The sequence below is a fragment of the Mastigoproctus giganteus genome, chromosome 2 (assembly GCF_048544385.1).
Source record: "Mastigoproctus giganteus isolate SK-2022 chromosome 2, ASM4854438v1, whole genome shotgun sequence".
Classification (NCBI taxonomy): Eukaryota; Metazoa; Arthropoda; class Arachnida; order Uropygi; family Thelyphonidae; genus Mastigoproctus; species Mastigoproctus giganteus.
Genome location: NC_143576.1, coordinates 136620000 through 136635817, shown reverse-complemented (window position 1 = coordinate 136635817; position 15818 = coordinate 136620000). Strand labels below are relative to the sequence as shown.

General features: G+C 39.8%; 1 protein-coding gene across 2 annotated transcripts in view; it reads left to right on the top strand.

Annotated features, from left to right (window-relative positions):
* The window catches only part of LOC150089586 (rab11 family-interacting protein 4-like), a 202759-nt gene that overhangs the window by 92180 nt on the left and 94761 nt on the right, over positions 1-15818 (top strand). Inside the window, exons 5-7 of one of the 2 annotated variants that reach the window (XM_090368679.1) lie at positions 2456-2542; positions 9694-9777; positions 15290-15322. In XM_090368679.1, the coding sequence (XP_090224805.1) occupies positions 2456-2542; positions 9694-9777; positions 15290-15322 (204 nt within the window). The remainder of the gene's footprint in view (positions 1-2455; positions 2543-9693; positions 9778-15289; positions 15323-15818) is intronic. The other variant, XM_090368680.1, reaches the window with a different exon arrangement.

The window sequence follows — 15818 nt, the reverse complement described above, 5'->3', positions numbered from 1 at the left end:
ACTGTTGCGTGAACAATAGACAGAAGACAGGTATTTATAAAAAAGAAATTCCTAGTTCTGAACCCTTCCGTGGACTGGATCAAATCAATATAGTTGCGTTTCAGTCAGTGAGCGTTAAGCGTAGAGAGAAGGAAGAATCCTGTGGTGCAATGGGAAGCTGGGATTTAAAAAAAAAATGTTCCACCTTAACGTTTCATTCACTTTTCCGATTTTTTTCTGATTACTGAGAATGATTAATTTACTATTTAACGATGAAGCGTGTTATTACAGAATAATGTAATTTATTAAATTTAACAAGAAGTACGATTTATTGTAATCATTATTTTGTTGAGTCGGCTATGATGTACTATTGCTTATTATTTTTTTTTTCTCCTAAAAAAATTAGTTGCCCTTATATTTTTAAATGTTACGCGATCGATACCAGATTCGATAGAACGCGAGAAATTTTAGTAACTTTATTTACGGTAAAAAAAAAAAATCTTAAGTTATGGGTTACCCGATTGGTAGCTCATATACCCCAGGTAAATTGAGTGTAGTCGGTTTATTTTTTTGTTGGACGGCAAAAAACCGAGTTTCCGAGAGGGGAGGGGGGAAGAAAACAGTACTATCCTCTCCTGAGACCGACTAACTCGGTAGCGGTGTGGGTTAAAAAAAAAAAAGGTCATAAAGTTCCTCGCCATTGATGAGATTCAAACCTGGGCTTGGGAGGGTGGTGATTATAACCACTCGCTGCCGCAGGGCTCATTTAATAAAGCAAGTGGAAACAGTATATTCTCCCGCAGTATTTTTTGTGCTTTAATAAATTGCACAAATAAATTACTGACTCATGGTTGGGGGTAATAAGCCCTCGTGTCAGGCACAGTGGTTAAGTAGCGGTCCTTCTATCCCCTGCAGTAAAGGCTTGCGTTCGAAACGGAGGATATATATATATATATATATCTTTTTTTTTTTCACACCGTAGCTGAGTTAGTCAGGCGAAGGCTTCACAGCTCCCTCTTCTCCATGCTCAACATCGATAATTATCTAGGATCCGCAGTAATGTGCATATCCAGATCTACAACGGGACGGAAGCCACAAAATAAGTCTTGCCAAATCTATTTGTTTAATAGCGGAAAATTCTTTGCGATGGCATTTAATCCACTAAAGTCCACTAAGATGGCATTTAATCCAATAATCATGGCTCAGAAAATAAATCGCCTGCAGAAAACCTCGCTCAACATCATTACTATACTGTACCTACTGATTTAAGAAGTCGCAGCATAATCATCGTTTCTTGGGCGTACTGAATCAACCGATGAAGATTTACCTGTATTAAGAGGCAAACCTGAAGAACCGTTAATGCAGTCTTATGTAATAAAATGTTGCGTAGGCAACCAACCCGCATCCGATATTTAAAAAGACACACAGATGCACAACGTGTTGCTAGTGAGATAAAGTAATGCTTCAAACGATCCCTGAAATTTATTACGTCATTCTTTGCACTAGTACTGCTTGGTGTATTTCGAATAACGTTTTGGGTCTATTGTGTTTCAGCACAATGATGTTTTGAAATATTACGCAACTGTGGAAACCCCAATAGTGTATGGTACCACAATTCGTGGTTGACCCATTAAGCTGAAGCAGAAGAATGGTAGAAACGATGTAATAAATGGGCAGCTTAAACTCTAGATCATTAGCAGCTGGTGTTGCAGCTGTATCTGGTTTTCATTCATGTTTGGAGTCTCCGAGTTTGACCTGTATGCCATTGTGGCCCCCCCCTAATGAACTTCACTAACATTTCTGGTGGTTGTACGTCCTAACTGTGTTATTTGACAACAGTTCTGTGCGTGTTTTGTTTAACTTGACACATCGTAATCTACGTGTGCCAACAGCTTAGTTACGTTGGGCCAGTTTTCGGTGGCCTTGTTTGATTACTCCGCTTGCTCCTTTACCGAATTGACCCTAGAGGGCGCTGCCAGGAAACATTTTCGGATTCTGCTATCTCTCCGGGGCAATCTTTTCCCTGTATTCGCGAAGTAAAACCACACGTGATGAAAAATGAATAGAACAAACCGAACTTTGCAAACATTTGAAAATTATACGAAATATTTCTGCACAAAAGGCAAAACAGATTTAAAGTTCCCCGATACATTACGATTGCTCCGATCAATCGCTTTTAGAGTGTCATCCATACGACCAGGTACGAAAATACCACTCCGTGTATATAACATCCTTCTCCACAAGGAAAAGTTTCTCGATAAAAATACACAAAATCTCGAAGGTCGCTTGCTAATTGCAAACATTTGTTACTTCCTTCTGCCAATGTGCATTCTACACAGAATAAGTTGCGAAGCTCGATGCCTTCCGATCAGTTTTCTCTTTTTCTTAAGTTTATGCAAGATTCTTTAATGCATGTAATCAAAAGTTTTCTGCTTTTAGTACGAGAATACAGCCCGCTTCTTCTTTCTATTCGTAGCTCGAGTCCGAGTGTAAGTGATGGAGAGGAGAAGTACTACATAGGTGGAGGGGGCAATGAAAATGGCCTTCAGAAGCCTTACTTAAGGTGAGTAAATTATATCGTTTCAAAGTAGATTATGAATGTTGAATGATGACCTTGAAACCCTCTCTCTCTCTCTCTCTCTCTCTCTCTCTCTCTCTCTCTCTCTCTCTCTCTCTCTCACACTGTGCACGTGTTTTTCTTTACCATCGCGTGTATTCTTGCGCATATGCACTCCCTGGCGCCAGTGTCGCGCTTGTGTGTGTACATTGTAAGAGCATCAATGTGGCTACGTTCGACCTGTTCGTCTTATTGTTTGCCCTTCGTTCGTACTCAAGAAGCCATTTCACCGTGTGTTTCTTTGTGTGAATCCCCAACTAATGTTGACTCAGGCACGTCTGAAACCTGCTGTTGCAGCACAAAAGCAAATAAAATGAAAATTAAGCGCAACGTTGCATTATTAAACGAACTGACCGAATGTACAGGCAGTCTGCAGAGGCTGATCCGATTGACAAAATGTCCATCTCCTAAGAAGCCTTTAATGCCACGTTCTGAACCTCGCTGCTCTTTTTGGGATTTCTTATTCAACCCTTTCAGTGCCCCCTTTTGTATGCAACTAGGTGCGCTGAAAAATAGTAGTTGATCGATGGAAACGAATAAAATTTTCGCTTCTATCTGAGAAATCAATTTCTTAAGTCTAAGAGATATGTGAAGACCGGAAAGATTTAGAAAAGCAGTAATGCTTGTGAAGAGTGCCTTTCATACGTGTTAACGGATATTTCAGAATGGTCTTTGCAAATATTATTGAAAAATTGCCAGCGATTTAGAAATATTTTTTAAGCTAACACTTTTTTTTAAAATTAATTTGCACTTCAGCATGAGATTGAATCCATGTCAGCATGACGTTCACACAAAAGTACACAGGAAGTCCCCGAACATCTCTGAAACACAATATGGTTATTTTTATGGGACAATAAGTCACAAACACCTCAGAATAAATAATATAAATGATTTAAGCATTAATGATAGTAGCATGGGTTGCGTTCATTTATGGGAGCGCATGTAAAAAAAACACTTATGCAAGAATAACAGTATGCCACTATTGGCAATCGATCCGTCCAAGCTATCAGTTGATACATCCACTGCAGTGGTTCCGAACCTTTTCTTCTTCGAGAATCCTGCATAAAATAAAAATATTTTTACTGATTATGAATATAATCATCATATGATGCTTTTGTAGCTTTTAGCACTGACTGCATATTTCAGAGAAGTATAATTTCACTTTAATGGAGGATCACTCGTGCAGAAATTCTCTGAAGTACATTACCCTCCAAAAATACTCGGACATACGCCAGTTTCACATCAACGTCACTACCGCTCACTTCAATAGCGTGTCAGTCCAGTTCCCCTTTGGCCGCAATGTCACATTCCGTCCTCCTTGATAGGCTTTCCCCCATTTCCCCCAAAGAACGATAGACTGTAGATGCATAATTTGCTATTCCTCCTGTAGAACACTGACCATTCGAGCTACCGATGTGGGACGTATTGGTCTGGCCCTCACCCGATGTTCCAGTTCATCTCGTAGGTGTTCTGTAGGGTTCAAATTGGGCTCTGCGCCGAACATTCCAACTCTTGTCCATAAACCAGTCTCGAACAGCACTGGTGACATGGGGCATTATCCTGTTGAAACAAATCTCTGTACCAAAGAACAGCTACATCGTAGAAGCATGGACTTGTCCAAAATGTTAAGATAGGCTTCGGCGTTTATGGTTCCCCGCACAATCACCAACGGTATTACGCCATATCATGAGAAACAGCACTACACCATAATCCCATAATTCTCTAAACTTCACTGTTGGCACAATGCAATTAGGGCACAGACATCTCCAGGTATACTCCACATCAATACACAGGCCCATGTGATCCGAATAGGATGTAGCGAGATTTTTCACTCTTTAGGATCACTTTGTGCTGTTCTATAGGTCAATTAGCGTTTATTGTATCATGCAAAGCAGGAGTGCTGATTGCAGTTTGTAATCCTCCCACGAAAACCGAGGCTGTGGAGCTCCATACGTAGTGTGTTCGTACAGAACTCAAAGCCTGTTGATGCCTTAACCCCCGATTGAATTTTGCGGGGACGTCTGGCAAAATTGTTGTACTCCCTTTCCTAGATGGTGGTGGTCACGTAGGGTGAGCTTCCATGGTCTTTTGCGCGTTGGTGGTGGCATCATCATTTTTCAATTCCATAATAACTTCACTAACAATGCACTAAAAATTGCACTAATTGAAAAGTCAGCATTGTAATATTCGGCAATAAAACCCCCTCGAACTCAGTCAGCTTGGCTCTACCTGCCACGACCAGAACAACTAACGGTATTCTGTGTGGCTTATACTTCTTCTTCCGGTCACATAGCTCCCTGAGGAGCTGTTGTGACCACAAACAAATTCCTCCAACTGCTTCGATCGTGTGCTATACGAGCAGCATCGCAAAGTATCATGCCCAGAACTTCACTGATCCCATCCTTCCACCTAGTTGCAGGTCTTTCTCTGCACCTCTTCCCCTCGGTTTTTCCTTCCATTATATTCTTCAACAGAAAGTTTTCCCTTCTTACTATATAACCAAAAAACTTGAGTTTTCTTCTGTTGATGCTGTGAAGAAGGATTTTAGGCCTGCCAATTTTATTCAATACCTCCTCATTTGTTTTTCGATTCAAGTAAGAACTACGCAGTATTCTCCTGTAACACCACATTTCAAATGCCTCAATTTTCTTCCTGTCAACTCTTTTCAGATTCCTTCCTTCACATCCATAAGTGGCAACTGGAAAAATTAACGAATCAATGATTCTCAGTCAGTTTCGTCTTTAGGGGCAGATCATGATCTCTCCATAATTTTGTCAGATCAGCGACCAACGTTTTATCAATTGCCTGTCGTCTCCTTACATCGTTTGAGCAGTCACTGTTTTTTTATTTATTCTTGGTCCTAAGTAATCAAATTCGTCAACTTCTTCGATAACTTGCCCATTAACCTTTACTTTACTGGATCCGAGATCACCAATCGCCATAATTTTGTTTTACACACATTCAGAAACAATCCTTTTTTTTTTCACTTGCTTCACATACTCTCCTCAGAGTTTCTTTAAGATGATCCTTAGAATTACAAATTAGCACAGTATCATCTGCATAAGGAAGGTTCTTTATCTTTAGTCCACCAATTTTGATGCCAGTCTCTAAATCTTCGAAAGCTTCACACATAATATCTTCGGCATAAAGATTAAAAAGGCGAGGTGACAAATACAGCCCTGCCTGACACCGTTACCTATTGTGAAAAAATTCGTGTTTCCCATGTTCGTTCTCACAGTTCCTTCCTGTTCCTGGTACAGTAACTTAATCAGCTGAATTATGTGGATTGGGAAACCCATAATAGTCATCGTTTCCCATAATTTCTCATGTTGAACACAATAAAATGCTTTTGCATAATCTATAAAACACAAAACGACTGGAACATTGAATTCTTTGCATTTTTCAATAATCAGTCGTAGACTTAAGATCTGATCTCTGGTTCCTCTACCCCTTATACTCCTTGCTTATATACTGGTCTGAGTTACTTTAATCTGGACGGCCCAATGGACAATGAAAATAGAGTAACCGGATACTTTTTTGGAGGGTAGTGCACATGTATAGAAGCATTATGGACTTGATTGTGTTTTGTATGTGGCACCTCCGTAGCCAGGTGGGCAGAAGCAGCAGTGCGTAGCACACGCTTCTTGATTAGACTCGGAGTTCGAGCCTGTACCCACCAAATCGGAGGATGCGGAAAGGTCAGAAAATGACCACCGCATATCCCCGGAGCAATATGGCCTTAGTTGCTAATGCTCCTAAAAACCAAATAATAATAACAACTTTTGTATATATGTTTTAATGCCTTTCGCCTGTTTGTTTCTTTTTTGTTTTTACGCCAAGACATCTAAGGCTACAAGACGTCAGTGTGCAATATGCCTGTAAAATGGCTACGAGATACTATACTGTATGATTGGTTTGCCATTTTTGCTGGATGAAAAACTCAGGATTTGGGTTAAAGTAACGAGTAGGTTTAGACTCGACCTAAACTTAAGTACTCGTAGATAGCTTTTAAAAATCTGCTAAAAATTCCGCCCGTTTTGACTGGATTCGAACTGAAGCCTTTTATACACGACGAACTCAGGACTTTTCTACATGGTATGGGAGGACAGCGCCCATACCTACCGTGCTTCCTCGAGGATAGTGCCAACCGCATGACAGCATAATGACACCTGTCTTCCATCTGAGATTCGATGCTTATGTCCAGTCTGGAGTGATTTATTCCTTTCGACGTGAAGGGCTTTTTGTTGGATTATACATAGAATTAGTCGGTTCCGGGCTGAAGTGTAAAATGTTTTTTTCCCCTGGAAATTCCAGATTTTCATCGTACAAAAGAGTCCTAGAATAAACCCCTTATCAGTTCACTAACTTTTTAATGTTCTGTCAATGTATCTATTTTATACGTGTTATTTTTTACGTACATAGGAGCGCGAGTGCAATAGCACAGGCTCTTTGAATGGATCGGGGTTCAAGCCCGTGACTACTAAATCCGATTAAATTTTATATTGATTGATTTATTGTAAACTCCACTGGTCATGCCGGAGTATAAACAAGAACATATACGTAAAACAGAAAATGTTTTAAAAATATTCTTTTTTTTTTCACCATCATTTTACTTTATGTAAAATGGTGGTATCGTATGAATATGATTTGATTTAATACTGAGGGGTGTTTTTTAACATCTCAGCCAAAGTATACAGTGCAAAAAGTAACATATTTACAGGACAGAAAGAAATAGAAAAGTACCAACAAAATATGCATGCAAATATGCAATTGAATAGACAAAAATATGCACCAAAACTCTATTATGTACAATAATATTTTTACATATATTACAAGTTAATCAGTTAATTAATAGTTCAATTAATTGGACTATTTCTTTGTATTCAGTTTTTAATAGTAACGAAACAGTTCATGAAAAGTTTTAAAGGAAGGTTTATTTTACAACTCGCACGTAGAATAATCTTTTTTGCAGCAAATAACGATGTATTTAATGTATTTTTCGATGTGGTCCATTGTAAATTTATGACTTTATCGTCCAAAATCATTTTAAAAGCACAGAACGATCTTTCCACATCGACGGAAGTGAATGGGCTAAATTTAAAAATGAGAACCTTCAAAGCCTCTACTTGAAATGTAAATTCCAGATAATTTCCATTGACAAAATCATCTATTTTTCTTAAAATATGAAATCGAAAGTTCTTTTTTAACACGTTACCAACTTTATTTTTTGTTTTCTCTCCAGTCTCCAGAGTTGGTTGAAATTTCTAACTAAACTCTCTCTACCTGGTCAATTGGGTTGCTCAAAGAACATAGCCATTCTTCAAGTTGGCTTGCAGAATTAGTCATCCAAGCAAAATGAGTCTCCGTGAATAACAAATTTTGTAAAGCCAATAACTGCAGCAACCACAGTATCCAAAGCACCGACAACTTTTTTTATGGGATCTAAGTTTATGGCATAAAACAGTCCTGCACGTAACTGTTCCCATTTTGTCAAACTAGGCTCTGGTGGAAGGGGAAGGCCAAATTACATATATCTGTAAATAAGATTTTTTTTTTTTTTTTCACCTAAAACGAATAACTTATTAACTTCTCCAAAATTCTTCCGAATTGCCTCTGCAAGCCCATCATGTAAGCCATGGGCTAAGCAAGTAATGTGGATCAAATTTTGTATAGAAAACCTGTAGGGCTTCTTTGATCATATACAGGCAGCGTCATTAACAGAAATGTACCCTTCCGCAATTGGTTGATTTTCGGTCCAGCTATAATAACTGCAAAGAATCGGTCACAAAATAATATGGCAATAATTCAAGTTTTCGAGACCCTCACAAGCAAACAAATGCTGATGAGAAGATTCTCCCTTTAATTTCTCACATGACAACGCGAAGTATGATGACAAAGCATCTACCGTTTCATCTGCAGACATCCAGGTGCACTTTTCTCTAATATCTTGACGAAGTTTGGAAATAATGGCATCATAAATAGCATTAAGGTAATTCTTCCTCAAGTTGGATTCGTTTGGAAAGTTTTGATTTATACAATATTTTTTCAAGAATCTTTTGGAATTTAGATTGTTTAACTGATTGGAAGAGGTATTGCTGCTCACAAAGAGGACACACGTATTCTCTGAAAATTCACTTTTCTCTTCTCTTCAGTTGCATGGCTTGAAAAAGCGATACCATAAATTTAGCAGCAGATTTGATATCTGGAATTTTGAATCAAAGTGCCAGCTGCTGTTCTTTAATTTTTTTTTAGATAAAAATTAATTCCTCGTAGATAGCACAGTGGCTATAATCACCGTCTTCCCACGCCCTCTAAAAAGGTCTGGATTCGAATCCCTGGTATCTTTATGGGCGTTTTTTTCTCTTTTTCAATTCTTCAATTTTCAATCTTTGAGCGAGGATAGCAGAGTTTTTACTTCTGGAAAAAAACATTGTCTGTCTTCCCGGGTAACCCGAATCTAAAATATTATTTTATATAGCCAAACTAAACTGTTATAAAACACAAAAAGCACTTCAAAGAATGTACTTTTTTCAACCTTTTATCGCAGAGAATTAATTTGAAACAACCTTGAGATTCTGCTGATGTTATTTTTAATATTTTCAATGAAAGAAATTATGTTTCCGAATTTAAAATCGGAAAACAGATCAAATTAACGTAATATGTAGTATTTCTAAACATATTCGTGTTACAGTATATGCATTTATATGTACCAATAATTAAAACGACCACAATATGCTTTTGTATAAGCACATATGCAAATGTATATAATCCGATGTCTGTGATAAGTCAACTATCACGTGGAACATTGTTGCACGCTTATAATATCAACATGTAAAATATCATTTTACATAATCAACATGCTTGCTGCTGGAAGACCATCGATAATCTGAAAGGCAAAGAAACCCGCTGGTAAAAAAAAAGAAAAAGGGTTTTTTTTTTTTTTTTTTGACAGTCAGCTTTCGAAGGTTCTGCACTTCCTCAACCATTCCTCTTTTCCTAACCTTATCCTATGCATTTCATATTTTGCTTATGTGTGTGTTTGTTTTATGTCCCAAGCAGTGACCCCGTATATTTTCTCTGTGTTTGTTCTACTGTAGTTCCGACAGTTTCCGAAGTACAAGCAGTACGGGTAGTCTTGGCTGTGGACGGAGACGACGATCTCACCACCGCCACAGATCAGGGTAAGTGAGGCGAACGAATTCAGCATATAAATGTGCTTTTAAACAGAGAATTCTTAAAAACCCAACTTAAAATTCATATTTTACGGTGGCTGAAATAATCACGTTTTAATTATGAACTCATGTAACGCCATATGTGTTGTTCTTTGTACAGTATAGAGAGTAACACATATGAAACATAACTATATTTTATTGTGATGTTCTAGAAATAGTATGTTTGCATTACTGGACATCCACTGAACCTATTCAGCAATTTAGCATACTGTTGGTGTTAGCTGATTAAGTTGTTTTGTCGTGTCTCGCAATTAAAACTAATTTACCGATATTAATCAGTATATTGAAGAAAAAAAATCATAGTTTTGGCGCACGATAACCAAACAACGGTCATGTATCAGTATAAACTTAGACTCACTTATAATTATTTGACCTATAATGGGATCCACCTGTTCCAGAACGTATTCATAATTTTTTTGGAATTACGAATAGAAACAGACGACAAGTATATTGCCTCCGAAAATGTTGTGCATTGTTAAAAGGTCGGTGTGTCTGTTTAGTGGAGTGGAATGAAGTGGTAAACTGGAGTTTCACAGCTGGAAAATCCCACGACCTCCCAGAGACCGACTAACTTAGCATGAGGTAAAGAAACTAGAAAAGCTCCCTCCGCCCTTTTTCCATTTGGCTGGTGAAGTGACTGTCAGTTAACTGAAGGAAGGCTCTTATCTGTAAGCAATCGGGATCCCAGATCCCTAATAAATAAAGCGAATTGAAATTATATTATTATTTATTATTTTTTTTACAAATTAATCACTGAATACCGGGAATGTTTCAACAAAACCACACATTCCAGATCTGCATCGGGTTGCTGGGTTATTCCCGTTAGTGTCAAGGAGCATATACGGAGAAATTTGATATACAGTCCTTTTCCCCCTACTTGCGATAGTCAGCAGATCCGAACCCCCAGTTGTTTTTATGTGGATGTTGGCCGCACTTCGCAATGTGGTACACACTGCAGTGACTCCATCACGCTATTAACCCTCTCCAGCAACAGAGAAAATGAATTAATAACTAGAAAACGTCGCATCGAACAATATATATACTTTTTTTTTTTTTTTTTTTTTTGCATTGTAATCAGCTGATAGCCCTCGTGGATAGCACAGTTAGTATAGTCACCGTACTCCACACACCAGGTGGAAAAGACCTAAGTTCGAATCCAGCCAGTGACGTGAGCAATTTTTAGGGGCATTTTTCACAATGGCTGAGGTAGTAGTTGGTCTCAGGCGAAGGTAGCATGGTTTTTCTCCCAGAAACTCGAGTTTTTCGTTCCAGCAAACAAGCACATCGATCGCAGAACACACGCAATTTACAGACATATTATATATGGCACAATATGGCCTAAGTTGCTGATGCCCCTAAAATCGTACAACAGCCAATCAGTGTATGCTGGTTTTTTTAAACAACAACAGTTACTTCGAAATTTGACCACCAGGGTAAGCACAAAGGAATTTATTTATAAAAATAGCACAGAGATAAATTTTTCACCAATCTTAATTGACGATAAAATTTCCACTTGTCCACCATTATTTTCTAATAAACGATCAAGATGGTGCATTGCGCTCAGCCCTGGAGAGTAACACACTACGTATGTGTGCTGTCCTCCACTCATCAGACGGAAAAGGCCCGAGTTCGAATACCGCGAATGACGCCAGAAATTTTAGGGTTTTTTCCCACTCTGAGGCGAAGGCAGTCGGTCTCAGGCGAATTTGCCTATTTGCTGGATGAAAAACTCGGATTTTTCGTCCAACAGACAAATCGACCGGAGAACACACGCAATTTACGGACATATTATATAAAACAGATTGTAATCTAAGTCACTGATGCATTAAAACCCAATGGCAAAAACATTGTTCTGCACAGCTGCCTTCATATTTCCGATGGATTGTTCACTACCTCCCGAGGAGTCCATCCTTCAGATATGAGACAGTTCAAGGGAAATCTCTGTAAACGCTGTGTTTCAGATAATTCCCGCAACCAAAGGGCTTCTGGAGTTAGATCACATGTTTTTGAAGGCAAGGCTTGTGGAAAAAGGCTATCATCAATAAATAAATAAATTTTCTGTTTATACTCCGGGACGACCACACGGTACGGTCCGAATCCTACATAAAAATTGTTTCCATGTAAACGATGTTCTTTGATCTCTGGAATATATTTTTTTTCATCGGAATAGGCTAAGATAATCGTGTTATATCTCCACCTCCTCGATTGTTAAGGTTTTAAAGAAAAAGAGACTAATTTAACCTTTAATTGGAGTGAATGAATCGCTTAGCCTGAGGTGGTCAAAATTCAAACTAAATTTTGTTGGGTGAAAAAAAAATTACCGTGTAATCAGTATACATGGGGCATATATGCCCCATGTATATTTCCCACTTTTAAAAATTAATTACTCGCTTTCGAGTAATTAATTTTTAAAAGTGGGAAATGCCTTTATAACCACCCTGTACTTTGTACATCACAGATCAACACGTGCAGATGGCTTGCACTATACTCTGCAAAGTAATTGGACACCAAAACTTAAAAAAAAAAAAAAAAAAAAAAAAAGAGATGTTTGTATTTCTAACGTGCGTGTTTAACTTTGGTCTTAATGAGCGCCGCGATCCTTTTGAGATAGAACTCTTCCAGGGAAATTAATGCTGGCAGCTCTCTCCCATATTGTACACAGTCGTAATTTCTGCTGGTAGAAAATAAGCCCCAGTTTTGCGGATGCCTGGATTTTAACTCCGCAGAAACCTTTCTGAATAGTTACACCTATGAGCCAAAACATTATGACCAGTGAGTCGTTATGCAAATCGAAGCAACTGCAGGTGAACTACGGCGCGTGCACGGGTCGGGACTCGATAAAAAAAACACCTGATACTGAGCTCCGTTAATCAGTGTTACTCTTGTTCTTCAGATGGAAAAGGCAGCGGACTTAAGCGAGTTTGACAACGGACAAATTGTGATGGCCAGACGACTGGGTCAGAGCATATCCGAAACGGCACTGCTGGTGGGATGCTCACGGTCAGCCGTGGTTAGTACCTGCCGAAAGTGGTCCGAGGAGGGAAAACCCACGAACCGCCGGCGAGGTGTTGGACGACCACGACTCATCGATGCTCGATGTGAGCGAAGGCTCTCCCGGATGGTACGTGGCAACAGAAGGGCGGCTGTGGCGCAACTCAGTAATTGGAATGCTGGTGACGGGAGTAATGTGTCACAACACACAGTACATCGAACCCTGCTTAAAATGGGGCTGCGTAGCCGTAGGCTGCTCTGATAACCACGGTTCACCGGTGACAGCGCCTACAGTGGGCACGCGAGCATCGAAACTGGACCTTGAGTGATTGGAAGAAGATCGTCTGGTCCGATGAATCACGTTTCCTGTTGCACCATGTGGACGGCCGGGTATGTGTGCGTTGTTTACCTGATTCCTGTCAGGTAACCCTGTGACGCCTTCTGACGCCTTAGTCACAGGTTTACCTGTGACGCCTGTATGTACCGTGAGACGAAAACAAGCTCATGGTGGCGGTGTCATGCTTTGGCCGATGTTCTGTGGGATACCCTGGGTCCAATCATCCACGTGCTGGGAACTCTGATGTCTACCACCTGCGTATGCGTATGTATTTGTTTTGGGTGGCACCTAGACGTTTAGTCGAACTCCACCTTGGAAATCTGTGTTGAAAAAGTAAGATTAACTGTCTACAGCGATCAACACCCGGTCAATCACTGCCTCGTGCCCATTTCTAAGCATGAGTAGTTGTGCATGGTTCTATGCTGCTGCACCAATTTGTCGTCCAGTGGAAGGAGTGCAATACCAAAGGACAGGAGCCCTCAGGCTGCCCAACCCAAGGGAAAAAAAAATTAAAAAATAAATAAATAAAAAATTCAATGTAAAAAAAAATTCTATGTATAGTTAATACCATTATATGCATTCAATATTATTACTAATTTGAAGTCTACCACCTACCTAAACATCATTGCTGATCAGGTACACCCTTTCATGGCAACGGTCTTCTCCTTTCTCATGCCTTTCTCATGCCCCACTGCCCGGATTGTTCTAGACTGGTTCGCGGAACACGAAGAAGACTTCCAGGTATTGCCCTGACCTCCAAATTCCCCAGACATCGATCCCATCGAGCATCTGTGGTTTGTGTTGGAACAGCAACTCCGATCTGCGGCGTCTCAACCACGGACCTTACAGGAGTTAAAGAATCTGCTGGTTACGTGTTGGTACCAGATACCACAAGACACATTTAGAATTCTTATAGCGTCCGTGCTTCGCCGGGTAGGAGCTGTTTTGGCTGCACGTGGAGGACGAACATCATATTAGGTTGGTGGTCATAATGTTTTGGCTCATCGGTGTATATTATTTTTGTTCTTTCTTTTCCAAAAATTGTCGGCAGTTGATTATTAGGTATTAGGTATTAGGTATGTTCGGGGTCTGACGGCACCTGGGATTTCTCCCATCTCCGCGTATGTTCTCTGTATCGGACAAGCCAGAGATTTAAAAGTGTGTGGGATATGTACTGTGTAGTTTGTTGTGCCCATTGTTCGTCCGGCCTGTTAGCCGCCGGGCCCCTAGTGAGACCCGACGTTATCAATACCTGCCACAGGGAGGCCGTCCGGGTGTTACCAATATTTGTACTCTGGCTGGTCTTGCCACTTACTTTCCTGGGATTTTAGTGGCTAGGACCAAAAAAAAAAAAAAAAAATCGAGGTTGATATTAGTGATACTTTACAAGTTAGTATTAATATTGCGCGACGTGGGGCTGTGCGGTGAAAGTGAGTTTTAAAAACCAAATAGGTTCGGGCAAGAATTTTGATGTTCTCTTTTGATTTTGACATGTAGGGCTAAACGCTGTGCAAGACAAAAGTTTGGGGGGAGGATGAAGACTGGGGGGAAGAAATTGGAAATAAGGGGCCGACAGAGTAGATGGCCCCTGCAGGTAGTGAGGCATGCCCGTGCCCCACCAGAGTGAAAAAATTGGGGAGGCAAGGAGAGGCAAGCCTCTCCTCCCCAGGAGTTTGGAAAGAAAGATCCGCTCAAGAGAGTGCGGATTTGGGTCGCCAATAGGCTGTTCCGGCGGGAGAGTGCCACGTATGTCGTCTCCATCAGTTTGCAGGCCCTAAAAAATTGGCCGTTGAGTCTCATCTAGGTGGGATTTGGAATGTCCAAACAGGTTTCAGCACGCAGTGACAAATAAATACCGTGGTGTCTCACAATTGAAAATTTTGTTTACTCTGCATCGCAATCCATGCTGGTTATTGCTGATGTCTGGTGGTGCTATTTTGACAATTTTTTGTCTGTTTCCACATCGGATTTACTTTACAAGAGGCGCAGGGATGTCCGAATATCTTTGAGAGTATAGTGTACATTGCCTTTAAATTATTGCTTCTTTTCAAGATAAGAACACGCTTTGAATTACATTAAGCTCACGCTTACTGAAATGTCATAGTAATAACGCGGTTGTAATTATTCTTTCAGGCCCAACAGATTGTCTTCCAGTGCTATCGCTAAGTAAGTAAATTTCTCTCTCTCTCTCTCTCTCTCTCTCTCTCTCTCTCTCTCTCTCTCTCTCTCTCTCTGTCTGTCTCTCTCTCTCTCTCTCTAAATTAAATAATATTTATTGGTTTGTTAAACTACTAAATGTTGAAAATAAGAAGTTTATTCATCATCATGATGTCAAATATAAATGTATTAAATCAACTGAATCATTTGAGCGAACTAAATTGATAATCAGTAATACACTGCTTTGACCCACCCGCGGGCCTTACTGGTTATGATTTATTTTAGCTTTTTGTGCTTCCCACGACTGCTTTTGGAAACATGAATGTTATATGATTACTATTAAAATTCCACAGGCATATGCATTTCAAACTTTGAAAGCGTCGCATATTAATATATGGATTTTTTTTTTAAAGTACAGATCAGCTGTTGTTTGTGTGTGCGCGCCACGTGAAACTATTTTGTTGTCCCAGTATAGTTTCCTAAGGCGTAAAGCATTCCCGATAGT